Below are 22,606 nucleotides of genomic sequence, written 5' to 3'. Positions count from 1 at the left end.
GGGGGGGGGGGTGTAAACAGGGAGGATAACGGAGTGGGGGGGGGTGTAAACAGGGAGGAAATGGGGGGGGGGCAGGGACGGGGTAAACGGGGTATATGAGACCAAATTATAAACGGGTTGGGGGGGCAGTGAAGGGGTAAACGGGGTATATAAGAGCAAATTATAAAGATTGAAAAGTGAAATGCAACTTTTTATGCAGCCAAAAAAACCGCACTAAACAGGAAATGCAATAACCATCAAAAAAAAATTGTATATTTCATGACTAATTTCTCGAAAAAATCCATTAAAATCGATTATAATTGGTTATAATGGATTATTTTGCCTTGAAAACAAGTTTCATTTTCTTTCAAAAATCCGAATATAAGCTTCATTTACTTGCAAAAATCCGTTTATGAACGATTAAAATCGATTCAATTGATTATAATTGATTATATTTGGATTTTACTGTTTTAAAAAAAAATGTTTCATTGTAATCCATTTTTAATCGATTATTATCGAAATTTTTTGAGACAGACCGCGAAAACTCAATATAATCGATTATGATTCATAGAACTCCGGTGCGGGAACCTAAAATTATGGCAGGTTCATTTCTAACCAAATAACATAATAATTATTCAGCTTTCGTAATCAATCATTTCAACAAGAATGTCAGTTTGTTTCGAGTTGCCAATTGCTCTCCTCTATCATGATTTTTTTTAAATCAAAGTTTCATCAAAGTTTCAATTACCTGTTTTATTGTTCCGAACACTTGAAAAACCAGGAGGAATTTTGTATTCGAGTGTGTTCTTGTAATTTTTGTTTGCTTTCAGCTACCACAAGTAATACATCACCTTAAGCATTTTCAGCCATGATTCCAACGACATTAAAAAATTTGAAAGAATTTTCCAAGTGTCGGGAAAACCGGTTTAAAATTTAGTTTTTCGTCTTTTTCGAGCGAATAAAGCGCGCGAGCAGGCTTCAATAGCTTATTTTAATGGCTTAAAAGTTACAAAAGCTTAATTCAAGCCCGAAAAAAATAGTTTTACTTAAATAAAAGTGGTTAATTTTAGTATTTTAGCGCCTTTTTTGAATCAAAAATGATGCCACGCAAATAACCTCTCATAAGCGAGAATATAAAACCGAGTAAATGGAACTAAATGAAGATCAGTTGGCCGAGTGGTCTAGAACAAGGCATAAAAAACGGACCAGACCGTTTCGGCGCATAATTGATCCCCCAAAAAATCAATGCTTTTTCCCGAACCAAATTGTATGTCTAACTAAAACTAATATTAAAACATCAAATTGACCTTGTCTGGCAGGTTATTGGCGTCTTCTGTATGTGGTTTACCGTATATCACAAAAATGCTGTTATGTTAACACGTTAAGCGTGAATGTGTCAGTTTTGTTGAATGATTTATCCATTTATATCGACAAATTCTGCAACTTGTGCCGTTTCCAGAATTAATTCAATTTGGCTAATTCATCTTTTACTTATTTTTTGTGAGATATTTTAGGGTTTGAGTTAAGCGCGGTCACAAAAAACTTCCCTTTTAAGAAAATGAAAAAAAAATGAAAAAAATTGTGTTTTTTTTAATATTGTGTTTTTCTGGTCATTTCTACAAAAATTGATTTTATTTAATATGCATATTTTTCTTAACTGTCGAATATGCTTAGGCTCTACTCTTTAGTTCAGACCCTTTTATGACACCACGCCGAAAAAACGACTCTAATTTGAAAAATGATGTTGTTGTATTTTCTTAAGACTATGGTCCAAACATTCTGCGCACAGTAACCGGCTATTCTTGTTTTGATTTATGATTGTTTTTGACTCACCATCCGGTATTTTTGATGCTCCCAATCGTAAACATCTTCATGATGTTCATTTTGATGTACATTTCAGTACTTATAGTTCTCCCGTCGCCCATTGCTGCCTCTATGACCTCCTCCAACGCCCGGAACAGCCCCTTCCATTTTTCAGCATCGTCTGCCGGATTTTCACTGACGTACATCGGCAATTTCAGTTTATGAATAGTAGCGTAGCACAAAATTGCTTTCATGAGGCAGTAAAATTCGCTTTCTCGGCTCAAAAAACTTGCTGCAACTAATGCAATAGCCTCAGCCGACTCGTATTCTCCAGCATCGCAAAGAACCATAGCGACTTTTCGAAGCTTCTCACTTTTGACCAAATCATCAACGTTTTGACATAATTGAATTTTATCAGCCGAAGTTTTGAACCTCGAGACAAACTCGTTGCGCTCTTTTTCAGTCAAACTCGCCCAAAACTTCTGCGAATCTGCTGGCTGAGTTCCCGAAAACAGAGGTCGCTCGTCGTATATGCAATCTAGAATTAGCCATTTAGGGTCATTCAAATTCACGTCGGTCGGATTAGCAGCGTTTTTGACTTGCTGTCTAACTTGAGGACTCTCAACGCAAGAAATAGATTTGTCTCTGATTCCTCCGACGGCGAATGGTGACTGCGGGGGCTCCTCGGAGTCTCCACGAGTAGTCTTTAGCACATCCCAAATGAGCCGCTTATGACCGGTTTTGAACCCTAGCTTATCAATATCATCTCGAGTTAGACCAAGAATTAAGTTCATGAATTCAAACCCGTCATTGAACAGAATTCTTTTGGGCATCTGTAGGCACTGAATGCTCTGTAAACCATTCAACCACATCATCTGGGAATGTCTCTTGCCTCCCAAATGTACCTTAAACGACACATAATCATACGTATGTTATAATTGAAGAGTAGAAAACCGTTCATTTTTTCGATGACCCTCTTCAGTCAAGAATTTTAACAGAAGTAAAATTTTACACCTCATAATTTGCACTAATAAAATATTGAAAACTGATGCTCCGCTTACCAATCAAATGATATTAAGCTTACTGCTTTCAATTTTTAGTATATATAACCTTGACTAGAATTTGTACTTTGCACTTCCGTCCGCACCAAAGGTTCCTCGACTTTGTTGGTCATCAAAATTTCATGTGCCTCAATCATCTGGTTGGCTTTAAAGTCCGGCGGCAGGTCCTCGGGTTCGGCTGAACATTCCAATCGGCATTTTGGGCAGCAAAATGGCTCCGGCTCATTATCTGTTTTCGATGTTTTCAAACAGTCCAAACAGAAAGTGTGACTACAAGGCAGAATTCTGGGGTCATCGAAAATCTTCTGGCATAACTGACAGGATATGAAAGCAGTGATGGATTCTTTGAGTTGAGTACTCGGATTTTCAGCTTCACCTTCAATTCTTTCTCCGGATGAATTGGCTTCATTCACGATGGCGTGGCATTTTGAGATAACTTTACCGAAAAAATCCGGCCACGTAGATTCGTCATCTAAAGATCAGCAAATGATGAAGCCAATTAATTATCAGCTTTCAAGAGAAGCAAGAAAAGAAGATTTTTAAATCTGTTTTTGGATTCTTTTTTGTCAAATGATGTTTGGCCTCTCAAGCAAAGAGTCTATTTTTTTCCGGTATGGATCCAGCATTTTGAGCCGACATCAACTTCTGACTAATATCATTTTAAACAAGGATAGCCGGTTACTGTGCAAGTAGCTCCGAGCATTATCTTAATTAAATGCAACAGTTTTTTTAAATTATTGTCATTTTTTTCGGCGCAGTGTGATAAAAGGAGCTGAACAAAAACTGCAAATTGACTATACCATACTAAATACTAACGACAGCCATACTAAATTAAGTAAATTGAAAAACAGTTTTGTAGAAAAAAAAACTAGAAAAACAGAAAAAAATAATCAAACAAAAATTTTCGAAAGTTTTTCATGTTTTTTTTTTGTTTTGCAGTTTTTTGAATTTTGAAAATGTTTGATTTTGAAAATAAGATACATTACTCAATGTTTATAAACGTTAACCAAATAAAAACGAAGCTTTTACTTTTCAAATTAGGCTATCATAAGCTTTTAAGCAGTAAAAAGACTGCTCGCTCGCTTTATTCACACGAAAAATCAAAAAGCGGATTTCATCCACACAGGAAAAATTTGTTCAAAATTTTTTAATGTGGTTCAAATTACGCCTGCAAAACCTTTAAAAAGATACACCTCTCAACTCAGTCCGATCATTGTTTGTGGTACCTGATTTTGCGTGGAAAACAAAACTAGAAAAAAAACGCATCCGAATACAAAGTTCATTCCCATTTTCAATGGGCGGAACAAAAACTGCTAGATCAGAGCAAAGGCCAAAATGATCAGATCGCTTGCATTAATAATTGTTTTGACAGTTTTAAATTTCTTGCACAGCCCGCACCGAAGATTCGTGGACTAAAATCCATTATAATGGATTTTTGTTGACAAAAATGTTGTCTATATAACCGATTTTAGTGGCAAGTTTAGACAATGTGATGATTTTTAATCCAATTTGTTCATTTTTATTTTAAAAACAGAAATCCATGAAACTACACTATAACCGATTATTGTCCATTTTTCTTTTGAATAGAAGGGAACTTTTTTGTGCATAAAATTTTTTTTTTGATTTTGAAATGTCTGTCAACAATTTTAGCTTAAAACTCACCATCTGTTTGAAGAACAACAAAACATCAGTGGAGGTATATTTCATTATAATTCGAGAGTCAGAACTATCAATTGTGGAGCAAGAATAAACCGCCGCTTACGGTATACGCGTTAATTAAAAACCGGAACTAACAAGTGCTGACAACATGATAAGGTAAAATGTTAATTCAACTGTTTCTTTCAACGTATACTCGAGTTACTGAATTAGAGGTCAACAACAAGGTAGACCTAGGTTAATTGACAGGCAATTATCTGTTAGCATTTGATAGTAATTTGAGAAACTCTCATGAATATAAATTATCATTGAAATGATTGACATCCAAACAGGCAGCTCCTCACATTTCCCTACGGATGCAAAATGTAAATACAAGGTAATTTCAGTTTGAAATGAAAATTAGCAACGCTTAAGCAGTTTCATTTTCAGGCTTAAGCTGTCCTTCCACCTGGGTTAAAAAGTTTTGCTAGTTTTAATTGGTTCTTCGGCTTGGGTTACCCCTTGGGTTCTTCGGCTTCTCCCCACGCCTTGGGTTTTCTTTGGTGGTAGATTCAATCATCACCCCTCTCATTTTGCTTCTGCCGCCTGTTATTCTTCCTGGTTTGCGAACTTGAACTTTGCGTCTCGCACTCCGCCTCCTCTTGACTACTATTCGAAAGACGTTCTTTCGTTACTACGGTGGGTCTGGTTGGGTTTTTCCCTGGTTGCCTCTCGCTTGTTTTGCCTTCGGCTTCCGTGCTTTATGGGCCCGTTCGTCATGCGCCATCGCCCAGCTCTTTCCTTGTCCCGCTGCAACCGTTTCCTCTCGTGGCACGTCCTTAGTCGTCCGATGGCCCAATGATCGCTTTTTACTTTTGTGAATGCATTGTTTTGGCACCTTCGAATTAGGGTTTCATGGAGTTCCCGGCTTTGCGCCAGCTACCATCTCAGTTATGGTCGCCGGTTTCCGTTTCTTCGTGACTGCTGGCTTTGGCTTCATCGTCACGGCACTTTTGCTAAGCACACACACGCTTTTCAGTTTGATGGTATGTTTCGATTCAGATACTATGTTAGATTTTAGTATTCTATACCGGTTTGGCGTTGTGATAGTAGTCCGCTGGTAGTTGCCGGGGGCGTCCTTGTCCCCTTGGTTCTGCAGTTCGTCCTGCGGTACCTCTTCTTGGTCTGTGTCAACCTGATGATCGCTATTGAGTTTGACCAGCGACTTCCTCATTGTTGGGGCGTATTGCGAGTCTGAACGCTCCTCCCAGTTCAAATGATGCGAGTAGGTGACCATAATGAGCTCTGAGTCTTAAGATTGTTTTAGGACGTTTTTTGTTTTAGGACGTTTTTCCAATCCAAGTTTTTAAACTCGTTTTTTTTATGAGATTACGTAAAACGGTATTCGCCTCCCGGCCGTGGTGTGCCAAAAACGGGGTTAGCTTAAATATCGCCTTTGAGGAGAAACTTTATGCGTCTGACGCTTTGTCGACCATTAATTTCAATGATTTGTGTTCATTTTCGGTACTGCCAAATTTTTTGATACTGCCAAATGTTCTCTCTCCCAACCCCTGCCTCGGTGATCGTTTACGGGTGAGTAGATGAGCTCAATTCCCTCGATATTGCAGAAACTCCTAACGTTGTTGGACGTGAAACATGACCCTTGGTCTATATGATTTTTTTGAGAAGACCGTAGTGATAGATATAATTTTCCCCAGAAACCCATCTGTATGCTATGCATTTATTAAGTTCCTTTGGCTTGGGGAATTTTCTAAAATCTCCTATTTGCAACAACATTTTCAGATTATTACACGCATCTGTGCACTGTGTTACTTTTGCTGCCCGACTGCTGTACATATACGAAAACCAGACATCTCGATCTGCCTCAAATATTTTCTGTTTTCCGTGATGATAGAAGCGGATCCTCGATTCTACTGGTGTTTGCAGGGGTAATGGGATTAATAGTCGTCCGTCCAGCCAGACAAATTTGTCTCCTAAGAAGAGGTCGTTGGCGTACTGGGCCCAGTATTTTCCCACTTTAGTGAGATCTGGTTGGTCTTTTCTTTATTAATTGCCTCTTTAGCTTTAAGTAGGGCACGTCTGCTGGAATGTTTGGAGCGATAAACTCCAAAATAAATAGTTCAGGCAATGAGCTAGACTTTTAAATAATTTTACATTCTCGTTGAATATTTGATTTGGTTCGTTGGTTATGATTTATTGCTGGAAACAGTTCAACCGGAAACTTTGAAGGAATTGATAAACATTGTTTTTTTTTTCAGTCTTGTCTGTTTTTGCTGATGGCTTCAATTGTTTGGTTAATTACTGTGATTTCGTCGCTACTTTCAAGATAAGGGTCTAGTCTGCTCGGAGAATTTACATTTGAATCAATTTCTATCGGGTATTCTACTGGTGTTTGCAGGGGTAATGGGATTAATAGTCGTCCGTCCAGCCAGACAAATTTGTCTCCTAAGAAGAGGTCGTTGGCGTACTGGGCCCAGTATTTTCCCACTTTAGTGAGATCTGGTTGGTCTTTTCTTTATTAATTGCCTCTTTAGCTTTAAGTAGGGCACGTCTGCTGGAATGTTTGGAGCGATAAACTCCAAAATAAATAGTTCAGGCAATGAGCTAGACTTTTAAATAATTTTACATTCTCGTTGAATATTTGATTTGGTTCGTTGGTTATGATTTATTGCTGGAAACAGTTCAACCGGAAACTTTGAAGGAATTGATAAACATTGTTTTTTTTTCAGTCTTGTCTGTTTTTGCTGATGGCTTCAATTGTTTGGTTAATTACTGTGATTTCGTCGCTACTTTCAAGATAAGGGTCTAGTCTGCTCGGAGAAATTACATTTGAATCAATTTCTATCACTGGGAAAGAACATTTTGAGCTTTCATCACTTTTTCTAAGTCATAAATTTCCGACTAAATGACCGCCTTCTAGGCGAACGATATACAGCCTACACTGACCGTCCCATGGATTTGATTGACAAATGCGGTTTGCAAATTGGACAATTCTTATTGGCTAGATTTCTTCCGCATGACTTTCTGACCTCAACCGTCGATGTTTGCGTATGACTACTTGGCTCTAGTAGGTCACTTGGGTAACTTTACAAATGATCTGCGATAACAGTTTTCGCTTCAGGTTTATGTTCTATGACAAGATCGAACAGAATCAGTCTGTGTAGCTATCTTGTTAGTCTCAAAAAAAGGGTCTTTTTGTTGTTTTCTTTTAGTAGTGAAATTAAGGCTTTATGATTGCTGATTATTGAAAATGGTCTTCCTAGGACACCGTTTCTGAAAGATTCAGCCCCCAACACGACCGACTGCCAACATCTCCAATTCCTTGGTAGAGTATTTCTTTTCAGCTGCGTTAAAAAATTGTGATGCGAATAAGATTGGGAGCCACACTTCGGATGGAAATTGTTCAAACAACGCTAATTATTCAAACAACTAGCGTCACAACGCTAATTGTTCAAACAACTAGCGTCACATACGATTCTGCATTCCTTATGTATGTCGAAGTATTTCAATTTGACTACATTCGCTATCCCCAGATTAATATTTTGAAACGCAATTTCGCTCTCTTTAGGCCATTTGTAGTCGTTCTTTTCGCTCTCAAATAATCTTAATGGTTTTGATAGTTCTGCTATTGCTGGAGGGTACTTATGTAGCTGTGAAATGAGCACAAGAATGTTTTTCATTGGGTCACTGTCGTTGGAGCCGCTAGCGCGTTGATTGGTGCCATTTTTCCTTTAAGAGGCTGCAATTCGGTGTCCGGGCCATTAGCACTGGCCCTTAGCGAATTTGCGCCTTTGAAATTTCAGCGATATATTCTCGCAATTTAAATGCCGAAGAATTTTCTCACGCATGGAGATGTGCTGGATTTCGGTTCCCTTGATTGTTACCAATATGTCGTCGGTAAACTATTTCTATTGCGGAAACTCGTTGAAATTTGAGTCGAATGCTGTCTGGAAATCTGCCAGCATTGACGTTAGTCCCTGTACCTTTCTGTCGCTCGCCTGCACGCTAGTGAGAAGTTACAGTGCACGCTCGTTTCTGCCCGTACGCAAATGTTAAGTCTAAGTCCATTGTGGTAAAACACACGTCCCCTTTCTTTTTTCTGAAAAAAATTGTCCTATTATGTCTACAATCTCTTCTATGTTTGGCACATGATTTTTATTTTGTGCATTTTCCAATTGAGTTATTCGGGCGCTAGTTTCACGGAGCCGTCTTTCTTTATATTAATTGCAATCGGCGAAACAAAATATCGATCGAAACCTTCCTGCAATTTTTCTATGTGACCTTGGGCCAGCAGCTTGTCATTCTCTGCATCCAGTTTGTCTTGGAGTGTTACCTGCACTGGTCGACCTTTTTGTTGTACTGGTACGAGGTTATTAAAAAGTTCAGCCTGTACGTTATAGTTCCTAATTTTATTTTTTCTGGTAAAAAATTTGGAAGTAGCTTACTGAAATACTGTTGCCAAGGTCCATGTTTTGATCCTCTGGATCACCTGCTTGCTCGTCACCGCCGTTGCCTTGTGTCCCTTAGATGATCATGTCAAACCCCACTGGACTATTCTGCATGAGTTGGAGGTCCAGTCTTCCCATGAGGTCGCGTCTCACGATCGACGGTCTTTTTCCTCCGATGAATCTGATCTCTGTTCTGGTCTTGCATCCATTTGATGCCAAATCCACGTCCCCTTTTCCTAGCAAGTTAATCCGGTTGTTCCTGTTGTCTTGAAGTTCGTCGTCCTCGGTGTTTTTCTGCTTAAGCTCAATGCTGGCTTTTCCCAGGGTTGTCTGTAGGTCAGCTATTGTAAATATCGGTATCCACTCTTCGGTATCCATGTCGTAATGAAATTACCATATAATCTTCTGAGCTCTGCGACGCCCTGTGATGATCCTTTTCTTACAAATACTACGGAAGTTGCGTCTTGTGAGCTTACTTCATCCGAGATGCTATCATCCCCTGCAAACATTCCATCCTCCTGGATGAGCCCTACTGACTGTCCCTCTCGCGACAATTTCTTTCCCCGGCATTTTTCTCTCAATGGCGCACTTTCTTGCAGAATTTACATGTAAATGATCTTGCTGGGCATCGTTGTTGGTGTTCCGGGATGAAATTTAGTTGATCTCACTCAATTGCAGCATTTCCGATCAGTTGTTCCGATTCCCCCACGATTGTGATAGGTCCAATGTCTCCTTTGACGTCGGCGTCCTTGTTCCGCATATTGAAGATGGATATGTCTCGAACCAGTTTCCATTCCTGTGTTCCCAAGTTACACTTCGGCGCGATTCCACTCAGCTCTCTATAGAAGTACATATTAGAGATCAGAGTTTTTTACCCGTCTTCCCTGGGTTTTCCCCCAACACTCTCCAGTGCAGCGATCTCTGTCGCCGTTAATGAAGAATCAAAGTGTTAGTGCGATGAAACTAATACATGATTCGCCACCATTGCCCAGTGAAATCGTTGTTCCCAATGTTCCCACAGCAGTTGTGGCTCCGCTTGGTTCGGAGACCAGAAAGCTACTGTTTCTTCTAGGGGTTTTTCCTCATTCTAGGGGTTTTTCCTCATTCATCGGCTGGCTGCGCCATAACAAGGGTTGATAAAACACGTTAAAATGTTAATTCAACTGTTTCTTCTAACGTATAATCCAGACACTGAATTAGAGGTGAGCATACATGCAGATCTAGATTGACTGACAGGCAGGTATTTGCTAGCACTTGATACTAATATGAGAAACTCTCAAGAATATAAATAACAACTAAAATGATTTACATCCAAATAGGTAGCTCCTCATAGAAGTTTTGCGCAAAATAATACACATAACAAAGAACTGTTTTTTTTTCTTTTAACAAAGAAAAATTTCACCGAACTGTTCACAGCAAACAGTTGGAACAGGACGAAGTTTTATTTGCTCATTAGAACTTCGAACGTTCGATTTGGTTATTTGAAATACCTGCTCTTGGACCGGTATGAAACTTACGTCGGCTGCTGTTACAGGGTACGAAGGTCTATGCTTAATGAAAATGATATTATTATTGAAATATACCGCATTTGATCCCAATTGCATTAAAACGATTATCGGAAAAACATGCAAAAGCATTCATATTGTAGAAATTTGGGCCTCATTTTTTCCACCGGCGACCTTAAACCGAGACTCGGCTAATTTAGTCTTTTGACCAATTGAAAAAATTTGGGACTTATATGACTGCTATTTTATCTTGGAACCTATGGGACTGATTTTTCATTTTGGAACCTATGAATACGCACCGAGAAAAGTAGTTCGCATCGCGATCCAATCAAAGTGCAAACAAAAACTTGCAAACCGAGATTCCAAGCTATAAAGAAGCAGCTGTTCATTTCGATTACGATTCCAAGAGTTTTTTGCTGAAAGCTTCCTTGCGGTGCATAGAGAATGAGTGGTTAACAACTATTTCAAAATGGTACATTTTGTTAATCTCACCATCAAGTACGAGACATTGGAAGTTTGAAGTGATGCAGTGTGCCACAGGGTAAGTATTGGGTTTGATCCAGCCGAACCCTCCGATCACAATCGGAACAAACTTGGGCCACTCTTCCCGATTGAAGCACGAATAGGCGCAGTTGAATTCACTCTTGCACTCCTTACTGGAAAACAAACTTAGGAACTTATCTTAAGAACTTCTTAATCATTTTAATGAAACTGTCTATTCTGAAGTAACTGATGTTTTATGGTGAATTTCGAAGTCAAATTTTACTTAAATTTGAGTTTTATTGGACATACACTTTGATTCAAGACTTTTTATCATACATCTTTCATAAATTCTGTCGCACTTTCGAAAAATGTTTGGTAGTCACAAGTATGTCATCATAGTTGTAGGGGAAAGAAGTAGAAGTTAGCTCAAGCTATACTAAGTACCCGCGTTGACGTCCATAAAAGGAAAACCATAATCATACAATTTCATACAATTTCATATATGGCGCTGTGAAAAAAATGCTTACCAAACAATTTTCATACAAAATTTGAAAACTGTTTTAAAAATTTTTACTACACGTTTTTGTTCTATTTGACTCACTTGAAACTTTCTGGCTATGTGAAACCTGATAAGAAATTTTTGATGAAAAAATGCTTGTTATACAATTTTCATGGATGAAAATTGTATGATAAGCTTTTTGTTATCAATTTTTTTGTTCAAAAACTTCTCTAAAAACATGTTTCGGTAAATAAAAATGAGGTTAATGAAGACCTTCAATGACAAAGACCAATATAACTATCAAGAAAATGAATTTAGTTTTGTTCGAAAAATTGCTTATCATATAAATTTCATATATGAAATTGTACGATAAGTATTTTTTAGAGAAAAATTAGAAAATTTAAAAATCAATTGAAATTTTGTTTGAGCAGTTTTAAATGAGTTTAATAGGGGTTTCCAGTGATTAAGATCAACTTACTGTCACAAAGCTAATTTCAGTTTCGGTCGGAAAATTCTTGCGGTAAAAAATTTGTAATCCCTTTTTTGGTTGCCAACTTCCTTTTGTGCTCAAATATGTACTTAAAGAACAAAAATTGCATTCAAAGTTTGACTTTTAGTGTTTTTAACGTAGACCACCATGAGTTTTTCACCTTGAAAATCCAAAAAAATACAAAAATAAATTTTTTTTTGGTAAACACGATTATGTTTATTGTTTCATATGCCGAGAAAAAGATATATATTTTTTTAAAAAGGGCCTTTTTTCTCAACCACAAAAATTTTCAAACTAAAAAGCACCTAGCCATATATAAAAAGTTATATTTTTGGTATATAACGCCATATAAAAATGTTTAAACTAATTAACATGGCTAAAATTACCAAATGCAGTTTATATGCGTGGTAACTGCCAGTTTTTCTTGGGACAAAAAATCCTTGGCTAGTGTTTCGGATGAAACAAAAAAATTCGAATAAATATTTTTTGTATTTTCATTTATGGAAAAAATGTTTATCATACAACTTCATAGTATGTTAAAATGCTTATCATCCAGTTTCATAGAACAAAAAATTGCTTTTGCTATTTCATAAAATTTTTGTGATAAAAAGTAGTGCAAAACGCTTGTTATTTAATTCCAGAGTGTGTCAAAAATTGCTTATTATAATGTTTCATAGTATGGAAAAAATACTTATCTTGATATTTTTTTAGTATTTTTTTTTGATGTTTGAAATAGCATGAAATAGTATGATAACCATTTTTTTCACAATATGAAATTGTATGATTAGCATTTTTTGCCAACGCGGGTAACGTCACGTAATCAGAGAAAACGTAATAGATTAAACTTAAAATCTAATTTGTTATCGCCGCGACTGGCAATACGATAAGCATAACCTAAAAAAATACTTAAATACTGGTAGAAAACATATGTTTCGTAATGAATAATAACATCATTTATCTAGGTAAAATATAGGTTTCCACTAGATTCCCCCTTCAATTAAATCAAACCAATATCAAACTCAATCAATATTACTAGCTTGACAGAGGTCCTCAGTGGTCAAGCTAATGGCAGATAATTTGTCACAATGTCTAAATCATCAATAGATAATCATTGACTTGATTCCCCGCTGACGTGGGATAAATCAGCCGCTGCTTCAAACATTGCGGCCTTCGGCTTTTCGTTTGTCTCAAGTATGACCGTCGGTAACACTTCGCTCAAACTTTTTGCTTCAGGCATTGCTGAACCATATCTTCAATTTGACCGCCGTGTGTCAAATCAGGTGCCACTGGTTCACTCTTCTAGCCACTGGCCCCCAAACAACAGACTCCGCTGCTATTTAACCTAGTAGCTCTCACCTCGCGTGTTTTCTGAGTTCCTGCCTGCGCCACATTTACTAAGTTACCCAATATTGTTTCTTTCTGGCTGCTCTGATCACAACTTCCAAAGCCTGGTAAAGCGCTTCTGACCTGAAGCCATCCACCATTATTCCTGGTGCAACTGTGATCGAAGATACTCGCCTCATGTGTTTAAGATTCCTTCGCAATTTTCTCAGCACATCAACGAAATGACCGACCTGAGACCTCCTCGTCCAACCCCTGGATGTCGTCCTGAACCTTGGTAGTCTCCCAAGGAAACCGGCACATCATTATCACGACATGAATCCTCCGCGTTTTTTCTTTGCGCTTGGGACTTCCTTTGGACTGAAAGGCATTTTCTTAATCTCACTGCGATCTTGAGCATGTGCTTCGCCTCTTTTCCGGCTAAATGACCTCAAACTAAATGGTTCACTATTCTGTTTTCCTCCGAAATCTCTCTAACCTTTAGAGAGATCTCGGAGGAAAACTAGCCAGTTGAAAATCTCTCTAGCCAGTTATTTCAAAATGGCTGCACTACGTTAACTGGCTGCAACTTACCGCGCACTTGTAAAATATATGTTAATTCAAAAACGTTTGCGGTTCATGTTCGCGTAACGGCCCTATGCTATAAGGTAATACCGACTTCGATATTTCGTCAACGGGCTGCTGCGTTCTTGCATTCCCTCTGAGATATCCCTTCATGGAGTATTGGACAGTTCAGTTTTGATGGCTTACGGTGTATCAAAATATCAGCTATTCTGTTTGTCCCGGGCCCCAGTGTCCATGTTCACCGAACTTCCAATTTCTTTGGTGTATCACAATCTTGCTTACTAACAATGACGGTTGCTCCAAATTAATTGACATTTCAATTGTTTCCGCTTGTATCGGCCGCGCAACGATGGAACTTTCCGTCGACATGAATCTGTCGGATGAGCAATCGATCAGTATTGGAGTAGTGGCTATCCCCCGAGCACTATTCGGGAGTGTGTCGTAACAATCGTGGTCTTTAAACATGCCTCCTTGCGTGGGTCTAGATCCCCTTTTTTCATCCCTCGCTTGAGCCATTGCAGATTTCGCGTCGCTTGAACCATTGCATCTGCGTTGATTGATTTCGAGCCTAAACTTATCGATATACCAGATTTTTGAATCACCTTTCCAAAACTCAGCATGACCAAAAGCTCTTGTCATGGGGTCCATTGTACTGAACATGACGATACTTTTTGCCAGTTTGGTAGCAAATTCATTCCTTTAAACCGATGGTGTTCATAGACTATTAACCGCGCTAATTTGAGCGGCTACAACACTATTATCCAGTTCTGACACTTTTGGAGCAATTTCTACTGGGTCCCTACTAAAATAGTCTTCCAACTTCATGTTTTTCCCGGGAAAGGTTCTATTTCCTAGTCGAAAGGAAAAAATCAGTTTGCTCACCGTACTAGCCGTATCTGTGTGGTTTTTTTTCAATTGTGCAGACAAACAAGATAATAAAGCTTTACAAGACTGCTCGTATCAGGGCGAAGCCCTGAATGTTCCGACTGCTTTTGAAGGTTTATGGAGCAGCAGTAATAACATAAAAACATTATATGAAATAAAATAAAATGAAAAAATTTTTTCCTAAAATTTGAAATTTTTTTAATTGAAAATCATCCCCCCACACGCCATAAAAAGTGCAAAAAGATAGTTTTCATTCCTTGTAACACATCAATTATTGCAAATCAGCTTCATTCAACCAATTTGGAACGATTTATAAGACGGATTAAATCTCCGCTTAGGCGTTAATAGCGCGAATTATATCGCGCGTTAATTGTCCCAAATTGATCAAAATGGCCAAAATGGCAATCTTTAAACCCTCATAACTTTACGAAAAATGATCACAGGTGAACTATCTTTTCAAATTTAAGCTCAGGACAAGAATACCTTTTGAATGATAAAAAAAATCCGTCAAAAATGGCTAGTTAAAAAGTCGAATATTGTCTGAAGAAAAAAAAACCCAACCCGAGCTCAAATATTCAGTTACTTTCGTATCGAAAGTCGGAACAAAAAATTAGTAAGCTGTTTTTATCGTGAATAGAGCTTTGATAATGAGACTTTTGTTCCATGTTTTTACCAAACAAAAACATTGATAATGAGACCACCGCCCAATGTACCGCTTGGAATTATTTTATATGTAACTCCGCTTCCTTCAAAAATTTTGAAGCAAGCGAAATGGGCTTCGATAACTCGGGATGAAAGTAATCAAACATCTGAGAATAAGCGTCTTTTAGATCAGTATCGGAAAAACAACTCGATTTTGTAGCGTTTCCGCTAATAGCCAACGCTAAAGTATCAACTAACTTGTTGTTCCGACTTTCGATACGAAAGTAACGGAATATTTGTGCTCGGGGTGGGTTTTTTTTTCTTCAGACAAATTTCGACTTTTTAACTAGCCATTTTTGACGGAATTTTTTTATATCATTCGAAAGGTATTGTTGTCCTGAGCTCAAATTTGAAAAGATATTTCACCTGTGATCATTTTTCGTAGAGTTATGGGGGTTTGAAGATTGCCATTTTGGCCAATTTGGGACAATTAACGCGCGATATATTTCGCGCTATTAACGCGTAAGCGGAGATTTAATCCGTCTTATAAATCGTTCCAAATTGGTTGAACGAAGCTTATTTGCCATAATTGATTTGTTACAAGGAACGAAATCTATCTTTTTATACTTTATATGGCGTGTGGGGTGATGATTTTCAAAAATTTCAAAATTTAGAAAAAAAACTTTCATTTCATTTTATTTCATTTAAATTTATTTTTTAATGTTATTACTATGCTCTATAAACCTTAAAAGGCAGTCGGAACATTCAGGGCTTCGCCCTGATACGAGCAGTCTTGTTCATCTTGGCGTTTCATAACAATTTCAATATATGTGTTTACCAATCCATTTCGTTTACCACATAAACAGTTGGCAGGATCAAAAAATCTCCCATGCATTTCCGAGTTTAAATATATGCCTTCCTTCAACAGATTCGTTATAATTTCCTCTACTTCTGGTGGTACATGAATGAGTTCTCTCTTTCCTTTCAAAATTGCATTCACTTCACTATTTTTATTACCTCTTTGCGTTTTCATACACTTATTGTTCCGACTTTCGATACGAAAGTAACGGAATATTTGTGCTCGGGGTGGGTTTTTTTTTCTTCAGACAAATTTTGACTTTTTAACTAGCCATTTTTGACGGAATTTTTTTATATCATTCGAAAGCTATTGTTGTCCTGAGCTTATATTTAAAAAAATATTTTACCTGTGATCATTGTTAGTGAAGTTATGAGGGTTTAAAGATTGCCATTTTGGCCAATTTGGAACAATTAACGCGCGATATATTTCGCGCTATTAACGCGTAAGCGGAGATTTAATCCGTCTTATAAATCGTTCCAAATTGGTTGAACGAAACTTATTTGCCATAATTGATTTGTTACAAGGAACAAAATCTATCTTTTTTACTTTATATGGCGTGTGGGGGAATGATTTTCATAAAAAATAAATTTAAAAAAAAATTTCCTTTAATTTTTTTAATGTTATTACTGCTGCTCCATAAACCTTAAAAGGCAGTCGGAACATTCATGGCTTCGCCCTGATACGAGCAGTCTTGTTTATTATATGTTGTACTGGCAGAAACTGCACTAGAATCTCGCTTGCACTGCTATACACACCATTTGTTGTTATTGTAAATTTCCTCTGACTTTTTTCAATGACTAACGCTGCGATAACTTTGTTTCCTAGTTTGTTTCATTGTCCCCGCTCCCTAATGAAGAATCCTGCATCCTGTGTGATCTAGCACTCCTCTAAATATCTACAAATATGCGTTCAATCAACACAAACTTATCAACTGACGCACTAAAATGGTGTTTCCGGACTTTTACTTGTCTAAAATTTTCAACTCGTCGAGTTTCTTTTGCAAAACAAATGAAACTGACTTGCACAAACTATTTAAAATTCGGTTTGTCAATGGCTTCCACCATCCTGAAATCTAGGATCTTCCGAGTTTCATTCCTTGCTGGATCCCACTCCGTCCTAATGACCAGCACTCCTAATCGAGCTGCGAAAAATTTTCTGTGGTAAGGTTTCAATCAACCTTCGCAACTTTGACACTTGTCAAGTAGTTGTCCTATGACTCCATTCACTAGTTTTCTCTTGTTGTAACCCGCTTGAACCCCTGAAAATTTTTGGCTTTCAGGGTAGAACGATCGCATTCAAACTTTGAGATACCTCCATTATACCTTGAGTACAATAACTCACGTGTTTCTCTAACCTTATCACATTAAACCATATCGGCGTGGCTCAACGTACAACTGGTTCCTTAGGTCTTTTTTTCTGCATGTTGAAAATGAATACAACGTGAAAAATAGATTCTTCTTTTGTGCCGAAACTATAGCCCCGGATATACCGCTTAACGTGCCAGCTAAGAAATTGCTCCATGCCCTCATTTTGTCGTTGTTTGCTTCCAACTAGCAAGAATCTACAATAGGTAAAATAAGGTTTCTTTAAGAGAGAGTCAAACGGCAACTTCCGCATCTCTGTAAAACTGATACTTACAATCTTTTTATGAGGGTATTTTTTAATAAAATTACATTTAGCCTTATTTCCCCAGTGATAAGAACAACTTGGATTATAGTCTCTTATCTGCTTCGGGACTAGTAGTACCTTTGAAAATATTTTTCATCATCGACCCGACTAATCGCTTCCTCACCACAAGTCTGAATCACAGCATTATTTTGTCCTATCTGACTGGCGCATCCTCGTTTCCTACCTGTTCTTCCCATGTAAGATAGTTATTTTCCGTCAAATCGTTTTTATCAAACAAATCTCCGATGTCTACTTCTTCGTTTGCAATAAACAGCAATTGAAATTTTTGCGCCCCGTCTTCCCATGGTACCGGTGGTTCCTTTGAGAGGACATGCCAAAATACTTCCATACTGCGATAGCTCGATTCCGTTTGTGATTGCGACGTATAGAACCATGTATAAGTATTGCCAATGCGATACTTCGTATGTCACGTAATACGAGAAGACTTAAAAGAATCAACATAAACTCAAATGCGTTACTGTCGCCACTGGCGATCCGTCAAACATGGCTTAACAATATTGATGGTCTTGCAAATAAGCATATGTTACTTAATTCATGATAACGTCAAATATCCAAGTATAATATAGGCATCTACTGCAGGGGTGGGGGTTCCAGCATGCCTCTTCTCCCTAAATTGTGCCCTGCGACTGACCTTTGTGCCCATTGTTGGTCTATGAAAAGGACCATGACTTTACAGTTGGCCGCATTGCCCACTATGGCTTCTCTGAATCCATCGCCAGCCTCCATGTCCACACAGATGAACGTTGACAGACCCTTGCGCCTCACCTAAAACATGGAATGATCGAAACTGTGGGTTTATATCTACAATATCGCAACTAATTTTGGCATTTTAGACTATCGCGGCCAAATGTCTGGGTTTTCAGACCACCGCGATTGAAATTAGTAATTTCGGTTTCTGCGATGCGGTGAGGGTCTTTGAAAGTCATGAGACTTAGTATTTCCACTTTTTACATACCAGAGGGCATGCGTCCGCGACCTGCGAGACTGTCTAACTGCCGCCGGAGAAAAGTTGACCGAGACCGTCTAGGCCATAGTGTTCGGATACATTGATTGGTGGAAAATGACTGAGACTCAGAGTGAAAGATATTGACAACCCGAGCTGAAATTTGATAGGAAGTGACGAAACTTGATAGGACTTGAAAAAAAAAACACTTCAAAAGTTGGACCCATATAATTGTATTGCACGATTTTTTTTACGTCTAGCAAATGCAGTGAAATTATTTGTATAACAGAACATCGAGAATTGAATTGAGGCGAGCTGATTAATCAAACCATCATTAGGAGGTCAAACTGTAGACTGGATAGGTGCACATTTTTGTGTGTGTATGTTCTTCGATCCCAGAGACAAGTCTTTAAACATGTTCCAAAAAGAAAGTGGATTCCACTTACAAAATTTCAGTGGATCCCTGTAACGTAATTTTTTGTCGGCACATTGAAAGCAACGAGCGATTATAAGGAGAACATAAATCTGATTTTTGCCTGTTGCGGAATCCGCTGACTATTCACAAAATGCACATTTGGCCTCGTAATGATTTTTTTTGCGCAATGGAGGTAGTGATAGAAGTTGAAAAATAACTTGAAAAAACTTAATCATCGGATTAAGAAACTTTTATTTTTTATATTAAATATCAATTTTGTCGTCTAAATGAAGAAAATTCCGGAAGATTTTTTTTTGATACGGAAAGAACGTTTTGGGATCAACCGTACAATCCCTCCCTTAAGTGACCAACCGTAGAATTTTCCCCTAGCCGCGTTAATAACCTAAGCTATTGTAATTTTAATCCATTTTCTCTAAATGAATTTATTTTGTAGCCGCGCTGTTAACCTAAGCTAAGGTAACTTTAATCAAGGTTCTCTAAATAATTTTAATTTTCTATAAGTCTAAGATATAATCAAAGTTATTTCCTGAAAAATTCATATTTTCCTCCCCCTTAAATCAATTTGGGGGGGGGGGATTGTACGGTTGATTAAAGTTTTGGAGATTCTGAGTATCGAATGAATAACAAACTGAACAAAAAATTAGGGCAAATTTTTGATTGTGAATCTTACCATGTCGTCCAGTCGCTTGGCAGCGGAGCCTGCCGATCGCACGCAGTGACTCAAAAATATCTGCTGGTATCCCATATCTGAGGTTTGAGTTTACAGCATGACTAAGAACCAAACTTTTGGATTATTGTGTATTAAATTTTCAGAATTAACTATCAGCAATCCGCTTTTTATTACTGGAGTTTTTATTACTTGTATATTACTTTTTCTATTTTTTTTATCACTCCGTCTTTGATTACTTGCTTTAAATGGAGTGCTTGAGGATTTATTAATTAGTGTTATTTGTGATAGTTGGGTTCATGAAATGAGAATGAGTCCATGAAAAAAGAACGTCGCTAAAAAACTTCGAAACAATCGTGCACATTTGATCAATAGCGTTTTTGGTTTTTCACAAACTTAGGGGCACCAGTATACTATAATTTTTAGGGAACCGGCAATAATAGGACTAAGAGGTCATACAGTAACTGCAGACTACACAAGCAAATGAAAACAGGCAAAAAGTTTCTGTGCCGAATAATAATATTTTACAGGCGTTTTTCACCAAAAATGGCGCCGGAAAACCACGTGATAGCGGTTGAAAGTAAAATACAAATGTTCTCAAGTTTGATTCTTTTTCTGAAGAATGCTAGCAACCTGGTACCAAACCCATTTAATTATTGTTTATTTGACAATCCAATAATATTTGCTATTGGAAACAATGACTTTCACGAGCTTGAGTCAATACTCTTTTTGAAAAGATTGACAGTTGAAGTCGCATTCGAAATCCTCAATTGATGATTTAACTATAAAATCAATAGTCAGCCGTGATTGTTAGTTGTAATGCAATAGTCTTTTAAAAGTTAGCATTTGAGACTAAAAACTAACGAATGACGTCCAATTCTTTCCAATTTAGAACGCAAAATGATGTCCCATTCTTTCCAATTAAGAACGCGAAATTTTCTCTGTTACTTAAGTACGTGAATAGTTCATTATTCCATTCAGTAGAGTGTATAATTGTGCACTAACTATCGATAGAACGTTTGCTGGCTAATTGGGACTAGAACAAAAGTTTTGCGGAACTCTCAACAAGATTTTTTTTCTGTTTTTTTTTGCGATTGTCGAATATGAAGACTAACAGTTAAAACATAGTGTAGCTTCAAATACTAGCTCAAGGAAAGCAGCCAGCAAACTTTTGGTTAATTAAATAACAAATCATTATGTGGAATCCATTAACAAGTCAGGATAAATTTTGTTAATGGATTCCGCGAAAACCTCATGCAAGTGGCATCTGCAATATGTATGCGAAATCCGTAACTTAAATGCGGGTTCCGCATTTTTTTTTGCGGATTCCAGCAACATGTTGCTCAGCGTTTAATTTATTTTGTTGAAAATTGCGGATGACTCCGATAGTTATTGTTCCGACTTTCGTAACGAAAGTAACGGAATATTTGTGCTCCTGGTGGTTTTTTTTCTTCAGAAAGTTTCGAATTTGTAACTAGCCATTTTTGACGGATTTTTTATACCATTCAAAAAGTATTGCTGCCCTGAGCTTAAATTTGAAAAGATATTTTACCTGTGATCATTTGTTACAGGAGCAAACTCTATCCTTTTGTACTTCATATGGCGTGTGGGGGGATGATTTTCATAAAAAAAATTTAAAATTTTAGAAAAAGAATTTTCTTTTTTTAATTACATTTAATTTTTTCATGTTATTACTGCTCAATAGACCTTAAAAGGCAATCGGAACATTCAGGGCTTCACCCTGATACCAGCAGCCTTCTTGTTATTTTATTTACACCTGTTAATGGAACTTGTGTTCGGATTGCTCAAACTTCTTATCCTTTATTGAAAGGCTTGGAGTACATTGGAGTGGCACAATAATGATCAGTCGAAAAACACAAAAAATAGAAAAATTTAATTGATGTTTATGAATCTTTCGGCAAATATTTTATTTCATTTTCAATCAGTCAAATAACAATATCAAAATTTCACACGCATTTAGCAAACTCAGCGGCCAACTGTCTAGTATACTGAACTGTTGTAGAAATTATTCAATTATAGAAAAATTGGTTATTTGTCAGAATAATTGTTTATGATTTCTATTGAGATGACTTTTTGTTTCAAAAACTTTTTTGTGATATTCTAATCCGTTAAAATTTGATTTTAATCGATTCATTTTAAGTGATAGATAGAATATTCAGTAGCGGGTCAAAATTTTAATGGCTTTTGAGCTGGTTCCCAATAATTTTTCTTAGTCAGAGGATAATAGATGCGAAGTTTTTTGATATCAAATTCACATTGCGTATAAGAGAAAATATAAAAAATCAAAGATTGTTGAAAAGTTTGTTTTTCATTTGTTTTGGTATTTTCGTTATTTAGAAATTCATGCAAAACAAAATAGCTGTCTCTCAATCAAAGTCTCACACGCATTTAGCAAAATCAACGGTCAACCGTCTAGCATATCGAACTGTTGTGAAAAATTTAGATTAAAATATAGAAAATTTAGTTAATTTTCAAAATAAACGATTATAATTCTTATAGAGACGACTTTTCATTTCGAAAACTTATTGTGATCACTAGAACGCTTAAAATTTGATTTCTTTTGAGTTGGAGATTGACTGAACACAAAACCACAGTATCAGGTGGTCAATTGTCATCTAAACTTGATCAATAGTCT

At 37.2% G+C, this 22,606-nt stretch overlaps 3 protein-coding genes across 3 annotated transcripts in view; all 3 read right to left on the bottom strand.

Moving 5' to 3' along the window:
- Positions 1 to 2,605, bottom strand: part of LOC134845103 (uncharacterized) — a 4,629-nt gene extending 2,024 nt beyond the window's left edge. The window contains exon 1 of the mRNA XM_063861958.1: positions 1,813 to 2,605. Within this exon, the coding sequence (XP_063718028.1) occupies positions 1,813 to 2,576 (764 nt within the window). The 5' untranslated portion in view covers positions 2,577 to 2,605. The remainder of the gene's footprint in view (positions 1 to 1,812) is intronic.
- Positions 1 to 22,606, bottom strand: part of LOC134843931 (galactosylgalactosylxylosylprotein 3-beta-glucuronosyltransferase 2-like) — a 405,495-nt gene that overhangs the window by 150,097 nt on the left and 232,792 nt on the right. The window lies entirely within an intron of this gene.
- On the bottom strand, positions 2,573 to 20,652 carry LOC134845102 (RING finger protein 39-like). The gene is made up of 6 exons (XM_063861957.1): positions 20,584 to 20,652; positions 19,954 to 20,054; positions 18,536 to 18,669; positions 10,945 to 11,108; positions 2,893 to 3,315; positions 2,573 to 2,687 (listed from the first exon to the last, which is right to left on the bottom strand). The coding sequence occupies exons 2-6, from the start codon at positions 20,026 to 20,028 to the stop codon at positions 2,590 to 2,592; spliced, it is 894 nt and encodes a 297-aa protein (XP_063718027.1). The 5' UTR covers positions 20,029 to 20,054; positions 20,584 to 20,652; the 3' UTR covers positions 2,573 to 2,589.

Source organism: Symsagittifera roscoffensis, chromosome 4, assembly GCF_963678635.1.
Source record: "Symsagittifera roscoffensis chromosome 4, txSymRosc1.1, whole genome shotgun sequence".
Classification (NCBI taxonomy): domain Eukaryota; kingdom Metazoa; phylum Xenacoelomorpha; order Acoela; family Convolutidae; genus Symsagittifera; species Symsagittifera roscoffensis.
Note: the sequence above shows the minus strand (reverse complement) of the source record. Positions and strands in the feature narration are given on the sequence as shown.